Raw genomic sequence first — 17,809 nt, 5'->3', positions numbered from 1 at the left:
CTTTAATCAACATCCATTTACCAGTAAATACTACTCTATACTGGGCTCTTGGTGTCACTTATTTTGTAATATGGCTGCTTAGTGTCAATAAGAATGCTCAATGGCAAATTGAAATACTGATATCCTGCCAAGATGATTATTTGAATTTGCCCACCAAAGCCTCAGTGGCAACTTCAGATGCCCGCCAACGGGGTTCCAGACCATTTTAGAAGTAATGGCAATTGGTGCTCAGCAAGCTTCAATTAAGCTATTAAAGAAAACGAGGCAGAAGAATAGTAGAAAAGAATAACACAGAAGAACAGGAGATTAAAGAAGAAGTAAGAAATGTATAGATGAAAATGCTGGAGGAAGATCTACAGAAGCAGTCTACAGAAGAAGAAATCTCTTATTTTTCAACTACAGAACAAGATGATGTCACAAACTAGAATTACAATCATTGTGAAAGACAAGCCCTAGGGATGATCAATGAGATGCAAATACTTCTGAGTTTATGCAAATTTGTATACATTTTTATGCAAATATGTGCAGCTTGGAAATGGACCATTCAAGTCCCACCCAGGTTTAAATTGATTAGTCCATTTTCAAGCTGCATACATTTGTACACAAATTTGCATAAACTCAAAAATATTTACCTCTCATTGATCATCCCTAACAAGCACCCATGTAATGTTGGGTGGATACAAAAGAGAAGAAAGAAAGATACAAAGGAAAATAGGAAGATGAATATAAAAATTATACTTGTTTTTTCACTTAGTATTTTATTGTATCTTTATTTTTCTCAAACTTGTTACCCCTGTTACATATTTACCTAGGAGGGGGAGGGTATTTGAGGATATCCATATCTTTATAAGCGGCTTCCAGATTTAACCATAAATCTTTCCAGGGCCTACCTTAGTATTGGTTTCCCATAGATGTACTTACAGTAATCCTACCCTAGCATGATGTAGGTGTGAGCCTATTGTTCATAAATATGGGAAAAGGAACATTTCCAAAGGGAGTAGGGAGGGGTGGAGCCTTTGTGACCATCCTTTTGTAGATTGCCTCCCAATCTTATAGATGCGGGTTGATATTGATCCGGGGTCAAGCTCCATGTTGGGCTGTATAGTTTCTTGGTCCCATTGCCAACACAATGCACAAACTCACAGCCCACATGCATTACTGGTGTAATAAAGAGTGGTGTCACCAGTTATCACACTTCCTAGTCACTGCACATTTAAATGTGTTGTCAGGCTGGCATCCAAGCAGTGTGAGCAGTGTGATACAATAGGGAAATGTGATCCTTGCATGTTGTTTCCATTTTAAAAGGGACCTGAGGTGTGAGATCTATGGAATATGTCATATGGATTTGCTTCCAAACAATAATGTCAGTTGCCAAGCAGTCCTGCTGATCTTTCTGGTCAGTAGGGTGTAAATCATGCACCTGACACATGCATGAAGCCAATCTTGTCAGATTTGTTATAGACATCTAATAAACTTGCTTGTTCAAGATCTATGGCTTAAAGTATTAGAGGCAGAGGATAAGCAGGACAGTCAGGCAATGTGCATTATTTAAAAGGAAATAAAAATGTCAGCCTCTAAATCCCCCTCACCTTGGTTTCCCTTTAGGCCTTGTTTCCATCTATGCACTTCTGTCCGCTTCTGTCCGCTTTTCAGCAATATGTATCAATCTGTAACATTGATATGGTGATAAAAAGTGGACAGAAGCGGATAGAAGCGCACTAAGTGGAAACAAGGCCTAAAAGTGAACCTCCAGACTAAAAATCTACTCAGCAGCACTGAAGGCTTGGTAGTTTAACAGCATCCGAACTTTGTTTTTCTTACCCAAGCCTCATTTTTAGCTGCACAGAAGAAATCTGCCCAGGCACTTTTCCTCTGACGCTGTGCGAAGCATGATGGGATTTCTGATGTTCTTGTTCTCGTTCTGCTGTTTTGGTGCAATTTTTTTTATTTTGAATTTGAGATTTGAAGCCTAGAGTGCACAGCTGGGAGGAGTGATTAGGACACAGGACAATTGGAACTGTGTCTCATACTCCCTGTCACCTCCTTTCAACCAAAAAGATGGCTGCTCCCATGAAATTACAAACATTTGACTGTTCTTTTAAAACAGTGGGTAAGAGATTATATCACCTATCTATTTTAAGTAACATAACTAATGTAACTTAATGACAGTATGTTTGTTTAGGCTGAAGTTCCCCTTTAAGGTCAACGGAGCAGTGCTTGTCTATGGTAGCAGACAGTCACAATTCTAAAAGTGCAATAGCTCACACTTGTTTCCCCTGCACTGCATATTGCTTAGGCAATTGCAGTAGCACCAGGGTGAGCCACTGCATTATACAATTTCTCACCTTACTAAATTACCCCCACTGACTAAGCATTACAGGTAAATTTATGCAACGTTATACTCAGACTGTGAGCTCTATGCAATGAACTTACTCCTGAGTTTTCTCCTAAGTGTTATTTTCACACCTTGTCAATAAAATGTATTTTCATCCACCAGAAAGTGAGAAATTACTCAAAAATAATTGTAACGGGGCATTCTCACCTACTTTTTGGTACTTTTTTAATTGAAAAGTGTGTAAAAGTTATTTTTAAACAGAAGATAAAAAAAAATATCTCCCAGGAGAAAACTAAATTAACAGATTGGCCCATATGCAATTAATTTTTTCTCCTGAGTTTTCTCCTGGGTGATATTTTTAAATTTGTCAATAAAATGCATTTTAAGCCACCAGAAAGCAAGAAAATGATCAAAATAATTTTGATACTACTTTTTAATTTACTTTTTGGTACTTTTTTAGTTGATAGTAGTTAATGTGCTGGAAAGGTATTTTAATTTGAAGATGAAAAATTATCACCTAGGAGAAAACTCAGGCGAAAAAGTAAATTGCATATGGCCCATTATTTCATATGATGGATTGTATTATCAATGTCACAATTCAACAACTGAATGACCATTTTTGTCTTGTTTATTTTAGGGATTCTTCATTTTTCTCTTCCATTGCCTTCTTAATTCCGAGGTAAGATTTGTGTATTAAAAAAAGTACAGAACTAGTAACTTTTATGTGTTGCATGGGGTAGCCAAAAGACGTACAGTAGATATCACATTAACTTGATTGTAAAAAAAAAATCAAAATTATTTGCAAACCCATTTTTATCTACTTCCCTTAATACCTATTCATAAGGTGAAACAACAGTTTGGCATGACATACAATTAAAAACCCATCTCCCTGGTCCTCACTGCCTATATACTGTAGTTATCATACCTGCTCCTGACCAACATTAATACTACCTCTATCATAATTCTACCCTTCTCACAGTAGCTGATGTGGATGCAGCCATCTCTTGAGATCACATAACAATCTTGGCAGCTTTATAGTATTTTTGAGTTATACAACACCAGCATCTTCTGTGACAAAGTACGGGCAGCATGGTGGCGTAGTGGTTAGCGCTCTCGCCTTGCAATGCTGGGTCCCCGGTGCCAGTGCTGGTCGTAATGGAGAAAGCTACGCTTACGGATCATTACGCGTAATTTTACGCTATTACGCATTACGAAATTACGCTTACGGCATAGACAGTCAATTTCGGTACATGTCTATAATTACGCATAGCACTTACGCAATTACGCGTAAGTATACCGTAATTCGGGTAATTACGTTATAGTTTTACGCGTAAAATCCTACTAGCAATTAATGCGTAAGGTCATGCTGCCAAGCGGAAAAGTTGACGCATGGATCAATGTTAGGTAGCCGCCGACTTTAAGGGTTAATAGCAAAGCCCCCTTAAGTGCTAAGAGCCTCAAATTTGGAGAATATATTAAGGAGATCAGAAGGAATAAGAGGAAAAATTTTTTTTTCAAAAAGACCTTATAGTTTTTGAGAAAATCGATGTTAAAGTTTCAAAGGAAAAATATATACATTTAAAAACCCGCCGACTTTAACGGTTAATAGCAAAGCCTGCTTAAAATTTAGGAACACCAAATTCACAGGGTATATTAAGGGGATCAGTGGGAATAAGAGGAAAAATTTTTTTTCAAAAAGACCTTATAGTTTTTGAGAAAATCGATTTTTAAGTTTCAAGGGCGAAAATGTCTTTTAAATGCGGAAAATGTCAGTTTTTTTTGCACAGGTAACAATAGTGTTTTATTTTCATAGATTCCCCCAAGTGGGAAGAGTTTTACTTACTTCGTTCTGAGTGTGGGAAATATAAAAAAAAAACGACGTGGGGTCCCCCCTCCCAGACCTCTTTAACCCCTTGTCCCCCATGCAGACTGGGATAGCCAGAATGCGGAGCACCGGCCGCGTGGGGCTCCGCACCCTGACTATACCAGCCCGCATGGTCCATGGATTGGGGGGTCTCGGAAGGGGAGGGGCAGCCAAGCTTTCCCCTCCCCCTCCGAGCCCTTGTCCAATCCAAGGACAAGGGGCTCTTCTCCACCTCCGATGGGCGGTGGAGGTGGAGGCCGCGATTTCCTGGGGAGGGGTTCATGGTGGCATCTGGGAGTCCCCTTTAAAAAGGGGTCCCCCAGATGCCCACCCCTCTCCCAGGAGAAATGAGTATAGAGGTACTTGTAGTACCCCTTACCCATTTCCTTTAAGAGTTAAAGGTAAATAAACACACAAACACATAGAAAAAGTATTTTAATTGAACAAAAAACATAACCACGAAAAAAGTTCATGTCAAAAAGAGAAAAAGAGGCCTTGCACATCAATAAAACGTCACTTTTAATTGAATCGGTAAAAGGTATACATTACATCCCCTTGGAACTGGAAAGAGAGGCACAGGCAGTAGGGATAGTCGACAGCTGTTTCGCGCCGGTCAGTTACAGTGGCGCATCATCAGGACAACCTGCCCCCCCTGGGATTACCCCTTAAATAAGTGTAACACTCACCCCCTAACGAGCTGCAGCCATCATTCAGCTTGGGATGCGCCCTCCGTGTGTGGAACGCACGCCGGCAAAGAACGCCGCCTCTCTGAATGATTTCCTGGCATTGGAACGCTAAGCCGGAAGCTGACGTCACCTCCCCGTGACTTCTGAGAAAAAACACACGTCGGGTCAAAAGCGTCAAAACTGACGCAAAGCGTCTCCGCATGCGTATCACACGCACATAGGAAATAGCCATCAGAGGGCGAGCGAGGGCCATAAATCCATACACACTACAAAATAAGGCCATCCAAGTGAAAGAGTCGCTCTGCTGTCATCTTGTGGATAATTGCCCCATTGCATCCCAATTTATATAAACAGCATCAAAAATACATGGCAGCAGACAGACCCACTAAAAAATTTTTTTTTATATATATGCAAATTACAGATGGCTACTGCTCACATACTACACCATTGTCTACAGTTGCTAAGTACAGTCCATCCACATCATAAGGGAGAGAAAGTAAATTCAATTTTTAATATGCCCCAATGCAACACTATACTTATGAATACTCACCACCTTAGAGGGATGGACTGCACAGCAAGACCCATGGAAATCTAGAAGGGCAACAATTTATTAAAAAAAAAAGGGGTAATAAGGATACTAATAACAATAAAACAAAAACAACAAAAAATCTCAGATGAATACAGCCAAATTATTTCTCTCATTAAGACCCAAAGGTCCAACCGCATCAAAGTACGAGATCCAATAGCTTTCTCTCTGCAGAAGCCTGCGATGCCAATCTCCCCCCCGTTTGTCATGCCCAACTTGTTCCAATCCTAGAAATCTTAGTTTAGTCACATCACTATTGTGGGCCTCCCGCATATGTTCTATTACTCTAGGACAACCCTCACCGCTATGTACGGACCTGCAATGGGCCTGATATCTATCCTTGAGCATATTCGTGGTTTCACCCACATAAATACGCCTACAAGGACATACAAGTGCATAGACCAGGCCTCTAGTCCGACAGTTAATGAACTGCCTGATCTTGCACGTCCGTCCAAACCGAGTAAAGGTATCACCCAACTCCATAAAATTACAGCAGGAGCACCTTTGGCATCTAAAATTTCCTTTAGGGCGATTGGAACCTAGCCAGCAAGTGGTTTGAGGACTAATGAATTCACTGTGTGAAAGTTTGTCCTTAAGGTTAGAGACTCGTTTATAGGAGACACAAGGGAACAGGGTACTTTTAGATTTTAACATTTTATCCTGTTGGATTATCCACCAATGTTTTCTGATCGTTTGTTGAATGCACTGGAACATAGGAGAATATGTGAAATGCATAAAGAATCTGTTTTGTGAGTCAGATCTATGGGGCCTCTTGGTATGTAAAAGTAAGGAGGTTCTATCTCTAGAAGCAGCTCTAGCATATGCCTGTTGAATATCCTGTGAGTTATATCCCCTTAATTGTAATCTATGCCTCAGGTGTTCTGACTGTTCTATAAAATCCTCCCAACAGCTGGCGTTTCTACGTAACCTTAGGAACTGCCCATAAGGAACTCCCTTAAGGGTAGAGTTGGGATGGTAGCTATTTGCATTAAGTAAGGAATTGACTGCCGTCTTTTTCATAAAGGTTTTGGTTACTATCATCCCCTCTTGAATCCTAATGTCCAGATCTAAAAAATCAAGTTGTTGGTCACCCCAAGTATATGTGAAGGACATATTAACATCATTGGACTCTAGATAATCCATAAATAACTGGAATGATTCTATTGACCCCTCCCATATAATCAAAATATCGTCTATATAGCGGACCCAGAGTTTGATCCGATCCAGGAACCCATTCCTCGATGAATAAATGTAATCCGCCTCCCAGCGGCCCATGAAGAGGCCAGCATAGGTGGGGGCCACAGGGCTCCCCATCGCCGTGCCGACCTCCTGATGGTACCACTGTCGGTCAAAGAGGAATGAGTTCCTGGTCAGGACAAACTCCAGGCCCGCCAGGACAAACCACCGCAGAGACTCATCATCAATAACCTCAGGAATAAAGGACTCAATGGCTCCTAGACCATCTGGATGACATATTCTACTATATAAAGAGACCACATCAATTGAGACTAGATGGTACTCAGGTTGCCATTCGAAAGTTCCCAAAACGTTAAGGACCTCAGTAGTGTCACCTACATAAGACGGCAAGGACCTTAGCAGGGGTCTCAATTGAAAATCAACATATTGAGATAGTGCCTCTGTCAAAGATCCAATTGCCGAGACTATGGGGCGGCCCGGTGGGTTATTTAAGGTTTTATGTATCTTTGGGATACAGTACCACACCGGGCTGCGGGGAAATTGAGGGAGCAATTTATTTGCTGTGGCCCTATCCAGTGCACCATCCTCCACCCCCTTTTGTAATAATTTTTTTAAGTCCCCAATATATTGTGCAGTTGGATCTACAGATAATTTAGAATATGTTGATCTATCATCCAGTTGTCGAAGGCATTCCCTCCTATATTGATCCGTTGACAATACAACCACCCCTCCCCCCTTATCTGCTTCTTTTATAGTGAGGTCAGACCTCGATTGTAACCATCTTAAAGCCTCCAGTTCTTGGCGTGATAAATTAGAAGCATCTCTTGGGTATATTATAGCCTTACAGTCCTCAAGGACCTTAGAGTAGAATAGCTCAACTGAGCCCCCTGGTATCGAAGGGGGGTTGAAGATTGATCTATTCCCTATATTGTAGGGGAGGTTGCGTCCTGTCTCCACCACATTAGGAGTGTAAGCCTCCGAAAGTTCACAGAGGTCCCTCAAAGTTTCACGTTCCCAATAGTGTTCAGAAGAGCCAACTAACAGAGGTATAGTTCTCGAGTCCACAACCTGGGATTGATCTGATTGTCTCTCCTTGTTAGCAAAGAACCTATGTAATGATAACTTCCTAGTGTTCAAAAAGAGTTCCTGTTCAAACTTCACAAAGTCGAATTCCACCGTTGGACAGAAGTTTAAACCTTTGTTCAAAAGGGAGTGTACTGCATCACTCAGCTCCACCCCCGACAAATTATATACTTTTATTTCTTCCTGTTTCTCTCCGAGCGTCTCGGTTGTGGCTTGGTCCACGAGACTTGTTTCAAAATACTTTTGTGATTTCCGTTTGCCTCTCCTGACCTTCCTCTTTCCAAAGGGGCCTCATCCTCTGAAGATGTACCAGAGTGTCTAGTAGAGGCATGTGAACTATTGGGTGAGCTGTCAGATGGAAGTCTACCCTGGCTGTTGCCAGAGGGATTTCGTCTCCTCCTCCTCCCCTTGTTCCTCTTATTAGGGCTCCAGGGGGGTCTCTCACTTCTCCAAGAGAAAACCTTTTGTTGCTCATAGTCCATTCGGTCTCTGGCAAACTTAATGTTTTTATCCTTTTTAATCTGCTCCTGTATCGGGGTCAATCGGAGTTCAAACTTAGTGATTAGCAGATTTAAACTGTCCTCATCAGTGAGAGCTTCTATCAATTTTTTAGTGTTCTCTATTTCATCCAAAATTTCTTGATAATCAATCTCATTTTCCTCTATCACCAGGTCTTGGTATAGCAGTATGCATTTGTCAAACAAGACATCACATTTGACCTTTGCAGAGGGTCGAACCTTTGACTGAGATAGATGTTTGTAAAAACGTATCCCCCGTGGGGCTCTCCCTACTGCCTTATATTTCTTTAACGTGGCAATAGTCCAGTACTTGCGTACCTCTCTTTCCATTAAATTATACAATCTATTCTCAAGACTCTTCAACTCTTGAGGGCGAGGGGTGGAGCCAATGCTTATTTCTTTATTCTCTTCCAAGAAGGAATCTACATCTTTACGTCCCTCTTTGAAAGTAGACATCGCCATCTTAAAAAAGCCCTGTAAAGATTTATACAGGGTCCGTGCAAAAAAAAGCAGAAACCAGACAATCAACAATATCCAAGAAATGTTGCTTAATGCACAGGAATGGCTAAAACGTTGAAAGACACTGAGTGCAAGAGGCCAGGACCTTAGTACAACAGTTCATGTCAAAAAGAGAAAAAGAGGCCTTGCACATCAATAAAACGTCACTTTTAATTGAATCGGTAAAAGGTATACATTACATCCCCTTGGAACTGGAAAGAGAGGCACAGGCAGTAGGGATAGTCGACAGCTGTTTCGCGCCGGTCAGTTACAGTGGCGCATCATCAGGACAACCTGCCCCCCCTGGGATTACCCCTTAAATAAGTGTAACACTCACCCCCTAACGAGCTGCAGCCATCATTCAGCTTGGGATGCGCCCTCCGTGTGTGGAACGCACGCCGGCAAAGAACGCCGCCTCTCTGAATGATTTCCTGGCATTGGAACGCTAAGCCGGAAGCTGACGTCACCTCCCCGTGACTTCTGAGAAAAAACACACGTCGGGTCAAAAGCGTCAAAACTGACGCAAAGCGTCTCCGCATGCGTATCACACGCACATAGGAAATAGCCATCAGAGGGCGAGCGAGGGCCATAAATCCATACACACTACTAACCACGAAAAAAGTCCTTTAATATTCTTAATTAACCATTAATACTTACCTGTCCCTTTAAAAGCCAGTTCCCACGCAATATCCTCGGAAATATAGTAATCAGTTACAATGTAACAAAGTTATTACAATGTAACAACTTTGTTACTTTGTAACACCACCGCACCCGAGGTCACTCGCCGCTCACCCGCCGGCCGCCGCATACACGCTAGTCCCCGCCGGCTCCCGCCGTCCACTCCGCCCACACCTGTCACTCATATACATGCTGGCACCCATGGGTGCCAGCATGTATATAGGTGACATGTGGGAGAGGCGGGGAGGGCAGCGGAGCCGGCGGGGACTTAGCGTCCCTTCACCCGACAGAGCTCTGAGCTATGAGCTCTTCAAATCAGAAGGAACCCCATTGGTCTGCTAAGGACCAATGGGGCTCCTTGGAGCCCAAATACAAAGATGCTTAGAGAGCTCTGAGCTATAGCTCAGAGCTCTGTCGGTCCGTGCAGCGCAGACGCGGTGGCGGCGGCGGCGGTGAGTGACGTCGGGTGCGGCGTAGTTACAATGTAACAAAGTTGTTACATTGTAATAACTTTGTTACATTGTAACTGATTAGTATATTTCCGAGGATATTGCGTGGGAACTGGCTTTTAAAGGGACAGGTAAGTATTAATGGTTAATTAAGAATATTAAAGGACTTTTTTCGTGGTTATGTTTTTTGTTCAATTAAAATACTTTTTCTATGTGTTTGTGTGTTTATTTACTTTTAACTCTTAAAGGAAATGGGTAAGGGGTACTACAAGTACCTCTATACTCATTTCTCCTGGGAGGGGGGTGGGCATCTGGGGGACCCCTTTTTAAAGGGGACTCCCAGATGCCACCATGAACCCCTCCCCAGGAAATCGCGGCCTCCACCTCCACCGCCCATCGGAGGTGGAGAAGAGCCCCTTGTCCTTGGATTGGACAAGGGCTCGGAGGGGGAGGGGAAAGCTTGGCTGCCCCTCCCCTTCCGAGACCCCCCAATCCATGGACCATGCGGGCTGGTATAGTCAGGGTGCGGAGCCCCACGCGGCCGGTGCTCCGCATTCTGGCTATCCCAGTCTGCATGGGGGACAAGGGGTTAAAGAGGTCTGGGAGGGGGGACCCCACGTCGTTTTTTTTTTATATTTCCCACACTCAGAACGAAGTAAGTAAAACTCTTCCCACTTGGGGGAATCTATGAAAATAAAACACTATTGTTACCTGTGCAAAAAAAACTGACATTTTCCGCATTTAAAAGACATTTTCGCCCTTGAAACTTAAAAATCGATTTTCTCAAAAACTATAAGGTCTTTTTGAAAAAAAAATTTTCCCTCTTATTCCCACTGATCCCCTTAATATACCCTGTGAATTTGGTGTTCCTAAATTCTAAGCAGGCTTTGCTATTAACCGTTAAAGTCGGCGGGTTTTTAAATGTATATATTTTTCCTTTGAAACTTTAACATAGATTTTCTCAAAAACTATAAGGTCTTTTTGAAAAAAAAATTTTTCCTCTTATTCCTTCTGATCTCCTTAATATATTCTCCAAATTTGAGGCTCTTAGCACTTAAGGGGGCTTTGCTATTAACCCTTAAAGTCGGCGGCTTTTTTATATTATACGGGAGCGTAATATTACGCGATTACGGCAGACTGTGTAATTTCAATGGGAGTTTACTGTCTTACACGTAATTTGTTACGCGTAAAACGTAACCCAACGGTCTATGCGTAATTAATTACGCGTAATACCGTAGCCTTACACGTAACGCTTACGGTGCATTTGTAGTGAATTACGATGCGTAATTACGCTAATGCGTAATTTCGGCCCAGCACTGCCCGGTGCAAATCCCAGCTAGGTCAACATCTGCAAGGAGTTTGGATGTTCTCCCTGTGTCTGTGTGGGTTTCCTCCGGGTACTCTGGTTTCCTCCCACATCCAAAAAACATACAGATAAGTTAATTGGCTTCCCCCTAAAATTGGCCCTAGACTATAATACATACATAGACATAGGACTATGATAGAGATTAGATTGTTAGCACCTCAGAGGGACAGTTAAGTGACAAGACAATATACACTGTACAGCGCTGCGGAATATGTCGGGGCTATATAAATACTAAATAATAATAATAAAAAAGTACAACAGAATGAAAGGTATAACAATACAATATAAACAATGCAGCAGTTAACAGAACAAGAAAATTACAGATTATGCAGTGAATAAATCAATTACAGATTTTACATAATGGGTAAAGATATGCATGAACTTTGCAAAGCATTTTGAGACAAAAGGGGAATAGAGCCCTGGACAATTGGCTGTAAAGAGATGGGATAATAGGTGAGAGGAAGCTGTGTGTAAGATGGTAAAATAGAGGTAAATTGTCAGATTGTCCTAAATGAGAGCCTGCTTGCCTGGGGAGGTGAGTTTTCAGGTTGCCCCTAAAAAGGGTAAGTGTGGGTGAGTGGAGGATGTGTTGAGGGAGGGAGTTCCAGAGGAATGGAGAAGATCGAGATAAATCTTGTTGGCAGGAATGAGAAGATGTGACCAAAGAAGAAGAAAGGAGAACATTGTTAGGTGAGCGGAGATTGTGTGTAGGATGGTATCTGGAAAAACGTTAATTTAGAAAAGGAGGAACTAAGTTGTAAAGTGCTTTGTAGGCGAATGTCAGGAATTTTGAATTGTATCCTTTGTGTAACTGGCAGCCAGTGAAGAGGCTGACAGTGTGGGATAGGGCTGAGAAGGTGGAAAATCCTGATGTTCACTTACAAAGCACTTTACAACCTAGCTCCTTGCTATCAAAATAAACTTATTTCCAGACACCATCCTACACACAATCTCCGCTCTACTAACAATGTTCTCCTGTCTTCCTCCATGGTTACCTGTTTTCACTCCTGTCTACAAGACTTCTCTCGATCCTCTACCCTCCCCTGGAACTCCCTCTGTCAACAGATCTGCCACTCACCTACCCTTTTTAGGTGCAACCTGAAAACTCACCTCTCCAGGCAAGCATACTCTCTGTCTCTCTCTCTCTCTGGATCTCTCTTTCACTTAGGACACCCTGCCGACTGACCACCATTTTACCATTTCATACACAGCTTCACCTCACCTATTATTCTATTCCTGACCATTTAGACCCTAAGGCCAATTGTCCAGGACTTTCTTTCCCTTTTGTCTCTTAATGTTGTGTAATGTGCACATCTTCTACCATTATGTAAAAATCTGTAATTGATTTATTGACTGCATAATCTGTAATGCATCATTGTCTTGCACTGTTAACTATAGCTGTATTGTTTATATGGTATTGTTATACTTTGTATTCTATTGTACAGTGCCGCAGAAGATGCTGGCAATATAAATCAAATATAATAGTAAAGTACCAAAAATAAGGTGAAAAAGTTCTGTCCAAATTATTCTGAGCATTTTCTTGCTTGCTTGTCGCTGAAAGAGCATTTCATTAACAAGTTATGAACATATCACCCAGGAGTAAACCCCGGAGAAAAAGTGAATTGCATATGAGCCCAGGGCGCATCCATCCCTCTCCGTGCACAGTGAGGAAGTAGCAGGGTGACGTGTTATGCGCCCATGCATTTGCGCCCATGCACAGCCACACAGAAGGTGATGCCATGACTCGGAAACACTTCTGGGGTTGCAGCCATCATTGTCCAGGAAATACCGGTTTTGCGACACAGAATTGTGGACAAAAGGGAGGCGGCAGAGATGCTGTAAAGGGCTCATTTACTTTGTCTCATTTACATCTATTGACTTGCGTATATATATATATATATATATATTTTTTATTTTTTTTTTGCTTCAGATTCTCTTAAAAGAATAGAGTTTAAGAGTGACTTGGGAGTGAGCAGTTTACAGGACTTCTGATGAGAATCTATGACTGCTGCAGTCATTTCCCCCATTTATTTAGCAAAAGTTACAACCTTCTTGCAAAATGTTTTATGCATTTAAAATAATGTTCCATTAAATGCTTATACAAATTGTTCCTAAACCGGTGCTTTAAAAAAGTCACCTATAAAAAGATGGTTGACCTAAAAGTGGCAAAGAGGATTGTGGGAATAGACTGCGTGTGTGGCGGCACAGTGAATACTTGCTTATGTCTGCAAGAAACTTACCCTGCCAGTGTGATGCCCGTGTGAAGAAATGAATAGAAGTTCAAAGTCTTTCATATTTTCAGTGTCACATTAATTTATAAAATCCTCATTACTCCTGGAACTTGGCTGTCATAAATAGCCTTGAGATTTATATCCTCATTTTCTGGCACCGAAACATTTTCACACCTCGGTCTTTGTGCGCAGACTGGCCAAGTAGGTGGAAAAGCTCAGATCTAGCCCCTAGCTGCCTCAGAAAATGTTTGCATATCATTAACTTTTCCAAGTGTCAGAGGAGACTGTGTGGAAATACCAGTGTTTTTTTTCCTAACAGTTGTTCTTCTGATTTTACATTCTGTAAAACAAATGTATGACATTTGCATTAATACTCAGTTTTTATACTGTAAATGTAGAGAATCAAATGAGTCCTCTTGAGAGATTATACATATTTAGTGCTAGATCAATGCATACATCAGACTTTTTTCCTCAAGCTTGAGTCTAGGTATAAGTATATTCATATTTCACATTCTGCCCCAATACTTTCCTTTGCTGACCAAACTCTATTATTGATACAGAAATCATTAATTATTTTAATAATTTATTGTTATCAAATATTGGGCATTCTTAATCACTAGAGGACTGTAGGCTTACACCCCCCTAGTAACCAGGCTATTTTTTACAATTTAGGCCACTGCAGCTTTAAGGCCTCATTGCAGGGCCATACAAGTCAGCACATAACTGATTCCACCACCCCTTTTCTGCCCACCAACAGAGCTTTCTGTTGGTGGGCTCTGATCCCTGCCGGCATGTTTATTTATTTATTTGTATTTTTTAAAATAAATATTACTATTTGTTTTTATACCCGTTACTCCCTCCCCCCGCCAGCCAATCACAGTGATCGGCTGTCATAGGCAGCAGCCTATGACAGCCAAACGCTTCTGTGCCTCCCAGGGGGACAGCCGTGTCACACGGCTATCCCCAGTACAGCGCTGCTGTAGATCGCAGTGCTATAGGCTGTACAATTTAAGTAAACAGTCTGCTAGCAGAGTAAATGTGACTGTATTTACAATCTTTAAAAAGAGCTCATACTGTAAGCATTTGGCAAAGGTTGGCTGAATTTGGGACATATTGATCTCTGCCTCCCTTAAAGAGTAATTTTAACCCAAGATTGAACTTCATTGCAATTAGTAGCCCCTTTTCTTTTTCTCTAACGGATCATCAGGGATGACTGTATGACTGATATTGTAGTGAAACCCCTCCCAGAGTGTGATCAGTGCTGGGCGTAATGGAAAAAACTACGCTTACGGATCATTACGCGTAATTTTACGCTATTACGCATTACGGAATTACGCTTACGGCGTAGATATATATTTAGGGTTAATAGCAAAGCCCCCTTAATTGCGTAGAGCCTCAAATTTGAAGAATATATTAAGGAGATCAGAAGGAATAAGAGGAAAAATTTTTTTTTGAGAAAATCGATGTTAAAGTTTCAAAGGAAAAATATATACATTTAAAAACACGCTGACTTTAACGGTTAATAGCAAAGCCTGCTTAAAATTTAGGAACACCAAATTCCCAGGGTATATTAAGGGGATCAGTGGGAATAAGAGGAAAAATTTTTTTTTCAAAAAGACCTTATAGTTTTTGAGAAAATCGATTTTTAGGTTTCAAGGGCAAAAATGTCTTTTAAATGCGGAAAATGTCCGTTTTTTTTTGCACAGGTAACAATAGTGTTTTATTTTCATAGATTCCCCCAAGTGGGAAGAGTTTTACTTACTTCGTTCTGAGTGTGGGAAATATAAAAAAAAAAACGACGCGGGGTCCCCCCTCCCAGACTCTTTAACCCCTTGTCCCCCATGCAGGCTGGGATAGCTCCGCACCCTGACTATACCAGCCCGCATGGTACATGGATTGGGGGGTCTCGGAAGGGGAGGGGCAGCCAAGCTTTCCCCTCCTCCTCCGAGCCCTTGTCCAATCCAAGGACAAGGGGCTCTTCTCCACCTCCGATGGGCGGTGGAGGTGGAGGCCGTGATTTCCTGGGGGGGGGGGGGGTTCATGGTGGCATCTGGGAGTCCGCTTTAAAAAGGGGTCCCCCAGATGCTCACCCCCCCTCCCAGGAGAAATGAGTATAGGGGTACTTGTACCCCTTACCCATTTCCTTTAAGATTTAAAAGTAAATAAACACACAAACACTTAGAAAAAGTATTTTAATTGAACAAAAAACATAACCACAAAAAAAGTCCTTTAATATTCTTAATTAACCATTAATACTTACCTGTCCCTTTAAAAGCCAGTTCCCACGCAATATCCTCAGAAATTGGCTAATCAGTTACAATGTAACAAAGTTGTTACAATGTAACAACTTTGTTACTTTGTAACTCCACCGCACCCGACGTCTCTCGCCGCTCACCCGCCGGCCGCCGCAGCCCGCATACACTTACGCTAAAGTCCCCGCCGGCTCCCGCCGTCCACTCCGCCCACACCTGTCACCCATATACATGCTGGCACCCATGGGAACCCCATTGGTCTGCTAAGGACCAATGGGGCTCCTTGGAGCCCAAATACAAAGATGCTTTAGAGAGCTCTGAGCTATATAGCTCAGAGCTCTGTCGGGTGTGCAGGACGCTAAGTCCCGCCGGCTCTCGCTGCCCTACCCGCCTCTCCCACATGTCACCTATATACATGCTGGCACCCATGGGTGCCAGCATGTATATGGGTGACAGGTGTGGGCGGAGTGGACGGCGGGAGCCAGTGGGGACTTAGCGTAAGTGTATGCGGCGGCCGGCGGGTGTGCGGCGAGTGACGTCAGGTGGGGTGGAGTTACAAAGTAACAAAGTTGTTACATTGTAACAACTTTGTTACATTGTAACTGATTAGCCAATTTCCAAGGATATTGCGTGGGAACTGGCCCATCGGAGGTGGAGAAGAGCCCCTTGTCCTTGGATTGGACAAGGGCTCGGAGGGGAGGGGAAAGCTTGGCTGCCCCTCCCCTTCCGAGACCCCCCAATCCATGGACCATGCGGGCTGGTATAGTCAGGGTGCGGAGCCCCACGCGGCCGGTGCTCCGCATTCTGGCTATCCCAGCCTGCATGGGGGACAAGGGGTTAAAGAGGTCTGGGAGGGGGGACCCCACATCGTTTTTTTTTTATATTTCCCACACTCAGAACGAAGTAAGTAAAACTCTTCCCACTTGGGGGAATCTATAAAAATAAAACACTATTGTTACCTGTGCAAAAAAACGGACATTTTCCGCATTTAAAAGACATTTTTGCCCTTGAAACTTAAAGAGACTCCGTAACAAAAATTGCATCCTGTTTTTAATCATCCTACATGTTCCAAAAGCTATTCTAATGTGTTCTGGCTAACTGCAGCACTTTCTACTATGACAGTCTCTGTAATAAATCAATGTATCTTTCCCCTGTCAGACTTGTCGGCCTGTGTCTGGAAGGCTGCCAAGTTCTTCAGTGTTGTGGTTCTGCTATGAACTCACCCTTCCTGGCCCCTCTATGCATACTGCCTGTGTGTTATTTAGATAATAGAGAAGAGAGAAGCTGCTCTAATCAGCTGGATAAATCGTCCTCTGAGCTGGCTAGGCTTTCACATACTGAGGAATTACAAACAAGGGCAAAGTTGTTTGCAGGAAGAAAAGAGCAGCCTGAAACTTCAGTGCATGGGGGAAAGAAACACACAAATGATCTCTTGAGATTCAAAAGGAATGCTGTATACAGCCTGCTTATGTATGGATGTATCAACCTACTTCCTGTTTTGGTGGCCATTTTGTTTGTTTACAAACAAACTTTTTAAAACTGTTTTTAACCACTTTTAATGCGGCGAGGAGCGGCGAAATTGTGACAGAGGGTAATAGGAGATGTCCCCTAACGCACTGGTATGTTTACTTTTGAGCGATTTTAACAATACAGATTCTCTTTAAAAATCGATTTTCTCAAAAACTATAAGGTCTTTTGAAAAAAAATGTTTCCTCTTATTCCCACTGATCCCCTTAATATACCCTGGGAATTTGGTGTTCCTAAATTTTAAGCAGGCTTTGCTATTAACCGTTAAAGTCGGCGGGTTTTTAAATGTATATATTTTTCCTTTGAAACTTTAACATCGATTTTCTCAAAAACTATAAGGTCTTTTTGAAAAAAAAAATTTCCTCTTATTCCTTCTGATCTCCTTAATATATTCTCCAAATTTGAGGCTCTTAGCACTTAAGGGGGCTTTGCTATTAACCCTTAAAGTTGGCGGCTTTTTTATATTATACGGGAGCGTAATATTACGCGATTACGGCAGACTGTGAAATTTCAATAGGAGTTTACTGTCTTACGTGTAA

At 42.2% G+C, this 17,809-nt stretch overlaps 1 protein-coding gene across 1 annotated transcript in view; it reads left to right on the top strand.

Moving 5' to 3' along the window:
- LOC137532726 (adhesion G-protein coupled receptor D1-like) overlaps window positions 1-17,809 on the top strand; it is a 603,228-nt gene that overhangs the window by 568,890 nt on the left and 16,529 nt on the right. The window contains exon 11 of the mRNA XM_068253608.1: window positions 2,973-3,014. Coding sequence (XP_068109709.1) covers window positions 2,973-3,014 — 42 coding nt within the window. The remainder of the gene's footprint in view (window positions 1-2,972; window positions 3,015-17,809) is intronic.

This window comes from Hyperolius riggenbachi, chromosome 1 (genome assembly GCF_040937935.1).
Source record: "Hyperolius riggenbachi isolate aHypRig1 chromosome 1, aHypRig1.pri, whole genome shotgun sequence".
Lineage (NCBI taxonomy): Eukaryota > Metazoa > Chordata > Amphibia > Anura > Hyperoliidae > Hyperolius > Hyperolius riggenbachi.
Note: the sequence above shows the minus strand (reverse complement) of the source record. Positions and strands in the feature narration are given on the sequence as shown.